This window comes from Crocodylus porosus, unplaced genomic scaffold, assembly GCF_001723895.1.
Source record: "Crocodylus porosus isolate Cpor-Errol unplaced genomic scaffold, CroPor_comp1, whole genome shotgun sequence".
NCBI lineage: Eukaryota > Metazoa > Chordata > Crocodylia > Crocodylidae > Crocodylus > Crocodylus porosus.
The window spans coordinates 6,312,003-6,321,555 of NW_017728910.1; the positions used below are offsets into that span (position 1 = coordinate 6,312,003).

Here is a 9,553-nt window from a genome sequence, read left to right on the forward strand (position 1 = left end):
TTTATAGTTTAGTATTAAACATAATGATTGTAACTCAGGGAAATAATCGGTGGTGAGGGAAGGGAGGGTAAGGAAAGACCGGATTGTGGCAAAATAATCATGGAACTACCCCATTTAAGCAAGTGAATATCTTCTTGGTATATTTGGGAGTTTTCATTATTATATTATTGAAATACTTTTGGGATAACAGAGAAGATAAATATTAGAAATTTGGAGTCTGCACTGACTCCCAGTAGCTTTCTGGGCACAATTCAAGGTGCTGATTTTGTCCTATAAGAGCATAGGGCCCAGACCATTTAGGGCCTCCCTTATGCCCTATGATGATCCCTAAAGTCAGCCAAGAGCAACCTCCTACAAGTACCATTGGTACTTGGCAAAAACAGTTGAGAGATTGTTCTCTGCAATTGCTCCTTAACTCTGTAACTGCCTTCTGCCTGAGGTTCACTGGAGTCTGAGCCTGGATATCTTTTGGAAGCGCTGAAAGGCCTTCCTTTTCGGCAGGTGCTTATCAAATAAAACTAGGCTGAAATGTGGTTTAGGGGGTCTTTGTTTTATCTTGGTATTCTAGTTCCCTTCTAAGTTGCTTTTGTTCTCTTGTCACTCTAGTTTTTAAGCTGTTCTTTTTTCTTATTATAAGCTGCCCTAAGCCTTTGTTGGGAAGAGCAGCATATAAATAAATAACTAAGTTAGGTAGAAACTTGGAAGGCTCTAATTAGGAGGGAGTTTTAATCGTGGAACAAAGCAGAGACATCCAAGCAGATTGCATAGCTTCAGATAACAGACTGTAAGAGGGATGGCATAGCCTGACAAATTGTCCTTGAAGCATCCAGATCACTCTGCGAGTCCAGTAAACCACAAATTGAGCACAGTGTGGCATATTACAATAATATCTAACTTGGCACTAGGAGGGAAATTGGCTTAGATTTCAACTGAGACTTCTACTTACGTTTCAAACGGAGAGTCTTCCCCAGATCCAGGTTTTGAAAGACTTTTCCTTTTGGTCCATCTAGGATGGATAGTAATTTTCAGCAGAAGACAGTGTATTGCACTGATAATTTTATGCAGTTAATAATAGCAGTAACTTTTAGAAGCAGTGTCAACTGTGAGGAGAACAAAAGACTAGATTCCTGCACAATATATTTGCAAGAGTATTTGTCCATTGTTGACAGAATTTCACTGCATGTAAATTTCCTGTAGCATTACCTTCTCTTAACATAATAACTGTTTGTAGAAATGTTAAAAGTCTAAAAACTTCAGAATGCAGTCTTAGAATTTTTGGAGTGGGATTCTTTTATTCTTGTTGGATGATTAAAATATATGGACAGACTTTTAGCCAATGTTACAGCAATGTAGATATTTTGAACCTGGTGAAGTTACACTGATTTATACCAACTGATGAAAGGTAGCCAAAACTCCTTAGTTTGGTTAAGGGTAGGGGAAATGAAGAGTTTCTTGTCGTCTTGGTGGACTTGACATTGTGTGAAAGGACATGGGATGCAGAGATTTGCGAAGATGTAGCCCAGGAGCGGGCAATTATTTCAGGCGGAGGGCCGCTTGCTGAGTTTTGGCAAGCCATCGCGGGCCGCATGACAGGCAGCCAGGGGCAGATAAATATAATTTTCTAAATTTTTTAGGGGCCCTATGGGCCGGATAGAATGGCCTGACGGGCCGCATTTTGCCCACCGCTGATGTAGCCTTATATTCTGTACCAGAGGTGTTCAACCTCTGGCATGTGGGCCTGCAGCACCATGTCATTTAGCCTACAGGAATCTCCACAGATTTGGAAATTTAGCAGCGTGGAAGCAGTGTCATGATTGCCTTGCTGCCAAATCTCCAGATCCATAGGAATCCCCAAGTGCTGCACACTGGATCTAGCACCCAGTTCCAGCACATCCATCTCCTACATAAGAAGAGATGTATATAACCATTTACTTACTGAAAATGAGTATCTAACTTTTGATTCTTCCTGCATATCTGGTGTGTCACATCAGACAGGTAGTCTTTTGTTTTGGGGAAGAAACAGTTCTTTCCAAAGCTTAAGTAATGAGAGATAAATTAAGCACCAGTGCATATCGGATTAGAAAAGTTTGGCCATGCAAACTGCTTTCTTGTTGCAAATATTTGTGTAATTAGTGGGGATTTTGAAAGCAGTTAAGCAAATGGAATTTACTTCTTGAACAATACACTTTTTTTAATGTTGCATATTGAGTGACGAGAGGAGTAAATCTAGGAATTATTTTCTTGCCATATGTCACTCAAAAATAGCTTAGTCTCTTCTATGACTTTCCAGTACTTGTACCAGTGAGTGCAGGGTTATTACTGCTATTATTGTTCTTTTCTTCTGCCCTGCAAAAAGGTGGAAGGAGGAAGCAGAATGATAATCCCATATTATCAGATTGGTTGTTTAAAATTATTTGAATTCCTTATTAAAAAACACTAGTCACATATTGTTGTGAAGAATCCTGTTTTATATTATATGTGCTTCAGTGTAAACTATTTGCATGCTTTACTCCGGAGTGGGCGATGATTTGGGCTGGACGACCACTTAAGGACTTTTGGTGAGCTGTTGAGGGCTGGGGTGGGGGGGTGGCAATTGATCCTATTCAGCCTACAAGCTGCTGCTACAAACCTGAGAAGAGAGGGCTACAGCCCCACACCACTCTGCTCTGTCCTGGTTGGGACCAGGCTGGGCTGCACAGGGAGCACAGTCCTCCGCCCCGCTCTCCACCATTCATTATGCCCCATCCATTTCCTATCTCCGCCTCTGCCCAACTTCCTGTTGGCAATGTGCAGTTCTGTCACTGGTAGCTGGGCCCGCAGTGGACAGGGTGTGATGCGGAGCACCGAGTAGCTGTTCCACCTGCCTGTCTGCTGCAATGAGCCACTGCCACACCACACCAGGAAAGTCCAGGGCAGCTGTTCCAGGCCAAAGTGCCCCTGTGGCTGGCACAACTAATGTCACCACGGTGGCAGTTATCTTGGCAGGCAGGCAGAAAAGCTAATCAGTGTGCTGCGTTGTGCCTCAATTTATATTTGGTGGCAGGACTGCACAGCTGTTGCACCAACCAGGAGCCAGGGGAGGGCGGGATAGATGTGGAGGTGGTGGAGGAGTCTACATGCTTCCTGGCCCTGGCTGCAGTGGAGTGGTGTGGGGTGCAGCCCTCCCTCCTGAGGCTCCTGGTGGTGGTGGCCAGCAGGCCACATACAGCCCACAGGCCACATTTTGCCAACCCTTGCTTAACTTAGTATAGACTAATGAACAGTCTAACTGCCAAGTATTTGGTTAGTGTGCCTAACTTTCTTTTGTTCCTCCTTAGGGAAAGGGTGAATATACAATGGAATACAGTAGATACCGGCCATGTTCGTCTAGTACTCAGGAAGAGATAATTAACAAATACCTAGAAGCAACAGGAAGACTTCCTGCGAAGAAGGGCAAGGCTAAGGGCTGACTTTCATCTTCCTGAACTTCACTGAACAATTTTTCTACAATCTTCTAGTCAGGCTTTGAAATCGGACTTAGTTGGGACTTGTTCTTTATTAAAACTGCCTTCATTCACAATGTACTCGGAAATTATCAGGAGGTCACTACTAAAATGGTCATGTACAAATTCCATTCATTAGCAAAAAATCATAATATAATAATAATAATCATAATTTGTTGTTGAAGTTCTTGTTTTAAGCCATTTGTTTTAAAATGAAGTAGTTTTATTTTTTACTTGAGAAAATACTGGTATCTGATTAAAGACATTATCGCTTCTTAATTTTTAGAGGTGTCCAGTATGCCAGTTTAAGTGACTAAATTCTTCTAGCCAGTAGCTTGTAAATGAGTTGTTATCCAACACAATGAATATTTACCCTTTAAAATCCGCTCCTGAACAGATCCCTTTGCTCCTACAACTTGTTCAGTGACAGTACCCATTTAGGAAGTGAACATAAATATTAATTTCTTTCTGATCCTAAAACTGAATTCTAGGTTCTTCCAGACATCTATCAATACAACTTGCTACTCACCTGCTCTGCTTACAACAGATGATCTCTCTATAACAAATATGAAAAGAGTTACTGGGCACAGCTACATGATGCCACTGCTACAGCACTGTAGCAATGGATTCCCTTGGTATTGTGCGATGCTACAGCAATGTAGCAGCTAAAAATAACTGCATCATGTACAGCGCAGTATGGGCTGTTACTGTGCTGTCATTTAGCACTTCCAAGAGGAAGTAACAAAGGCACTGTAGGGACATGTGTAGATGCACCCACTGAGACCTTAGTTATACAAACCTTTCATAAAACTAGAGGTCTTTGTAAGCTACAATTTTATATGGATTTAGCTGCTGTTTCATTTGTGTGCTCCTCAGTAGGTTCTTCACATTCCCAGTTGGATCCCTTTGTGGACACCAAAGACAAAAAACAAATTTTTGGCTGAATCTTTCCAAAAATCTCGCATTCAAGTAGGTAGGTCATCCTGTCATTGAAACTGAAGTCAACAGTTCCTTTGAGGGCACAACAAACAGTGAGAGGCAAGCTGCTACAGTTAGTTGAGGTGAGGATATTGTTGCTTTTTAAAAAAGTTTTGCTACCTTATCAAAAGAATTTTATTTTTACCTGTGCTAACTCTCCCATGACCACTGCAGTTTCTACTGTGTGCACCAGAGTGTGAGATCAAAATCACTGAAGCATTTTGGGACTCTGTTCCTACAACTGGATTTTGGGAGATGTACACCAGCCTTAGAACACAACTGTAATGTCATCTACTTTGTCACTGCATTAAGCAAAGGTAGTAAAGAGGTTTATAATAGGTCATTTTTGCTTTTTAAACAATTTCAGGCATATGCCAGGTACATTCAGATACAAATTAGATATGTGCCATTTAAGACAAAATCTTGTTTCCCTTCTCATTTTATAAGGCCTTGTGAATAATATCAGCTGAATTTGGCTTTTATGAGTGCCTTGCAGTCTTTATTCCAACTGAAAAACATTCTATAGCACTTTGCTGTAAAAAGCAGCAATACAAAAGTGATGATGTTACAATTTTGAAGAGATGCAACATAATTATTTTTTTCAAATATTCATGGTTCTAATTAGTCTACTTGAAGGATTGCTTTAATTAACAAGTAGGTATTGGAAACAGATGTATTGCTTTCAAAGTCCCAAAGGTTTTAATGAAATCGTGAAGAATTGCTTCCATTACAGGACTGATGGGGAATACAGTAGCTCCTATCTTTGTGGTCACTGAAGGGACTGAAAGTAGAGTTTTTCAGTGGAAGCAGCCTTCAAACAATAGTGTGACAGAACTGGAAGCCTACTTCTGCTCTCATACTGTTATTAATATGAGTAATACCATGTAAAGCTGAGGTATGCGGTTACAGGCCAGTATGAAATATTTATCAGGCTTGTCACGATTTCAGGTTCTTTCACTGGGGCAGGTTTCTTAAGAGGATGCTTTGCGAAGGAGCTGTAACTTGATAACATACTCTTGTGTAAAGAGTAGCTAAATGGTCAAATGGCATTCAGTGGACAAATTACGGCTCACTTGTGACAGCTCAGCAAAGAAAAGGATTGCTTTGGTCTTTTCTAACTGACAAGCTTTGAACATTGTTGAAATATCTTATTTATTGTGACAGACATTAATTTAAGGTGCCCGCATATCTCAACCCATGGCTTAATGAATCTGAGATGAAAAGATTTGACTGAAATACTTTAGTCCCATAATTTATACCATAATGTCTCTCCCACTAAAAGAGGTTACTTAAACCTGGTATTAGTTTAAAATGGTTCCTTGGTTTTAAGACAATTCCAGATAAATGGGCTTAGACTTAGAGAAGGATGGTAGGGGGCAACACATTTGCCCTAAATCTAGAACACTACCATCTTGCAACAAGACTTCAATATGCTTAGGATGGGACACAGACAAAGCAGTTGATAAGAATGTCTGGCATAAAGCTGTTTGATTGGGCACTCTGAAAACCATTTTTTTCCTTTGCTGAAGCTCTGATGTGGGAGAAGCCTCTGTACAGAGCCCCAAGACCTTGGCTGTTCTGTCCATCTTAAAGGAAATGACAGGAACTCTGTGTATATTGTAAATAAAAACACACTAGGGTCTTTTTGTAGTCTGTCTTATTTTTAATTCTTCTCTTGCAACAAGTTGTTTCAGGCTGTCCTGAAAGAAAAGTTTTCTTCATTTTCAGAGTTGTCTTCATAAGCCAGGACAGCTAGAAATGAAAGGAGTGTTGTATAAGGGAGCACAACTTGGTTTCATGGAATGTCGTCTGCAGTGAAAAAACTGTGGGAAATGCTGGTTTCCACTTCTTAGCACGTTTTTCTATTTGTGGGACATTTCTCTCTGCTGTGTCACTCTGTGTCACTAATCTTTCTAGAAGATCTGTCTGCTGGGGTCTGCTGCATCTAATGGCTTTGGATTTGGAATCGATGTCAAAGGTTGAAAGTTGCTGGATACAAGGAATTAATGTCATGCAAAAATAAAACCCAAATTCTGCCATGTATTATGGTATTTATTTTACTGCAGATATAAGTTAAAATTAGCATATAATATTCCTGTTCAAAAAAATCAAAAATATCTAGTAGACAAATATTTGTTACTGAAGTGGAAGATTAATACTTTTATCAAGACTTTTATCTAAATATATTAACTTTGTTCACATACTGTGTCACTCTGTGTAACAGTAAGTGACATAAAATCAGTTTATGTAATGCATTTTTTGTAATACAAGTTTTAGGTAGGTATGTATCTAGAATGTGTGAGTTGTTGCATTTCAAGAAATTATACAGAGATTTGTTTTGGGTCAAAGTTTGACTATTCAGTAAAAGGATTCACTTTCATTGCAATATTATTTGTGCAGAAGAGTTATTAGAAAACTGACTGGAGCTATTAATACAAGGGTTTCTTTCATTTGAAATCTTTATATAAACTGGCATTGACCTTTTTTTAAAAATTTGCTGCTCTTTCATTTAATATTCCATCAGCTGATCCAGATTCCATACCAGATACATCTTCAGATTCTGCTGACTGATTCTCCGAAGAGCAGAAGTACTTCACTTTCAAAGGATGATTGGGAATCCAAATGACACGCATGTGGCATAAAATCATTTCCTGGGAAGCAGACAAGAAAGGTTACCTTTGTGTTTCTTCCTTGTTGATATAAAGTAGTTTTAGGCTATATATGTTTCTTACCTGGGTTGGTATTTCGTGAAGTAGGACAGCATAGTCAAAGTCAATTGAATCATCTTTACTTATCTGCACACACAAAGAAACTACAATGAAGAGGATCAATCACAATTACCGTAATATTCAGAAGTGACTGCTGGATGTTTAGTAATGCACATCTATCTAAATAATAGGATCGTAGGAAAATAAGGCAGAAAAGGATGTCATGAGATCATCTAGTCCAGGCCTTTCTCAAGGCAGGATCATCCCTGACTAAACCATCCAGTCAAATGGTTGTCTAAACCTGTTCTTGAAAATTTCCAGGGATAGAAATTCCACAACCTCTCTAGGGGGCTGTTCCAGTGCTTCCTATGAATACTATGTCTGCAGAGTAAAAAGAACATAAACACTGCTACACAGAAGTATTTCTGTATACTAAAATCCCACTATTGAGTGCAATACCTGTAATGGCTTCAAAATAACTTTCTGTATCAAGTATAGGGCCAGATTTTGTATTGACTTGAGTTTGTCTCAAATACCTCTATGCATTCACCCACATATAAATATGGTCCATAGTAAATTCAGTCATACAAGGTGGAAATGTAAACCCTGTGACTACAGACTTTGTACTGTGACAACAGTGTTGTACTGATACCCATTAATTAGAGCTTTGATATATAAACAATAGAAATGGTACTCTGGTAAGAGGACATCTGCCTAAGGGGGCCATATGTGCAGTAGAACTTCATTTCTAATATGCATTTTAATGGGTTTTATATGTGTAGTCTAGAGACCCCAAACCAGATAAGGGAGACTGGAACATTTTTTAACGTTGGACAGAATTAAAATGCAAGAGGACTTTTAAGTGATTCATCTATAATTCAGTTTATGAAATGTATTTAAGTTCCATATCCAATACACTATTTCATGCAATAGAAATAAAACTAGTTACTGCATTCTCTTTTGGAATCTGAACTCTGATTTCCAGGTCTAGAAGCCAGATAAAGTCATAAGAGCAAGACTTTAATATCTGAACTTTTGTTTGTTCATCAGGGGTTTTCAAACCTTAGCTTTTATGGCCTTATGAAAAAAAAACTTTCACTCCCCTGGGCTGTATTCAGAACCTTGCTAGGATTGGCTTGGCAGCATGCGCAGCCCAAAACTGGAGCCTGCCAGCTAGTCATGCTCCAGCTGCTGGCCAGGCTCCCAGCTGCAGTAGTGCCATGGTTGCAGCTCCCCGGGGCCCCCAGGTAAGGTTGCTGGGGCCAGTGTAGTGTGTGTGGCACAAATGTTCCCCGGAGACAAGAAGCAGTGGCACAGATTCTATTTTTCTACAGTCTGAATCCTAATGCAGTGAAACCTGTCTTGGACAGAACCTATATAAGCCAGAAAACTGCTCAAGCCAGAAAATTTCTATGGTTCTAGTATGCCTTATGAAGAATTATGTGTATTTAGTTTCTATTAGGGGTGTGCGAAATGGGCCATATTCGGTTTGGATTCAGCCTGAATCAGGGACTGTGATTCGATTCGTTGATTCGGATCACTGTCCCCGATTCAATTTGGCCGAATCCAAATCTGAAGATTCGATGCTGATTTGGAGAATCAGCAATTCGGCCATAGACAGCTTTAAATGTTTTTTTCTACGTACCTCAAGCTACCAGATGCGGCTTGTGAATGCTGTGATGCTGGGGCAGATGACAGCAGTGCGGGGGGAGACCCCCCGCATGCTTGGCAGTGAATCTGGAAATGGACCAGAAGTATTTCCAGTCAACTTCCAGGTCTGCCACCAAGTGCGTGGGGGAGACCCCCCACACCCTTCCCTGGCTCAGCAATTGGCCATGGAAGGACCCCAGGTGCCCCCCCAGACCCAGGAGGCACCAGTCACTGAGCCCGGAGCATGTGGGGGTGCCAGCACACTCGCTGGCAGACTCGGAAGTGGACTGGAAGTGCTTCTGGTCCACTTCCGGGTCTGCTGCCGAGTGCACTGGGGATCCCCCTGCGCTCCTGTGTGACGCTCCATCCACCCCACCATCGCAGCATTCACAAGCTGCCTGGTACCTTGAGGTATGTAGAAAAAACATTTAGAGTTGTGTCTATGTCCGAATTGCCGAATCGATTCAGAGGGTTCCTATTCAATTTGGAGAGTTTAAATGGTCTCCTGATTTGATTTGGATTCAGAGATTCGGACACCAAATTGAGCTGAATCTCCACTGAATTGAATCAGGGACTGAAGCTTTGCACAGCCCTACTCTCTATTATCTGGAAACTTAATGTGGAAACAGAAAGGAAATTTGAGGCCTTTTGGGAGAATCACCCTGTATATCCTAGAGAGTAACTCGTGTGTGTGTGTGTGTGTGTGTGTGTGTGTGTGTGTGTGTGTGTGTGTGT

The 9,553-nt window shown here is 40.7% G+C and overlaps 2 protein-coding genes across 2 annotated transcripts in view; one reads left to right on the forward strand and one right to left on the reverse strand.

Annotated features, from left to right (window-relative positions):
- Window positions 1-6,102, forward strand: part of GFM1 (G elongation factor mitochondrial 1) — a 53,461-nt gene extending 47,359 nt beyond the window's left edge. Inside the window, exon 17 of the mRNA XM_019532512.1 lies at window positions 3,318-6,102. Within this exon, the coding sequence (XP_019388057.1) occupies window positions 3,318-3,449 (132 nt within the window). The 3' untranslated portion in view covers window positions 3,450-6,102. The remainder of the gene's footprint in view (window positions 1-3,317) is intronic.
- The window catches only part of RARRES1 (retinoic acid receptor responder 1), an 8,189-nt gene continuing 4,614 nt past the window's right edge, over window positions 5,979-9,553 (reverse strand). The window contains exons 4-5 of the mRNA XM_019532658.1: window positions 7,193-7,255; window positions 5,979-7,111 (exon numbers count right to left, since the gene is read on the reverse strand). Coding sequence (XP_019388203.1) covers window positions 6,947-7,111; window positions 7,193-7,255 — 228 coding nt within the window. The 3' untranslated portion in view covers window positions 5,979-6,946. The remainder of the gene's footprint in view (window positions 7,112-7,192; window positions 7,256-9,553) is intronic.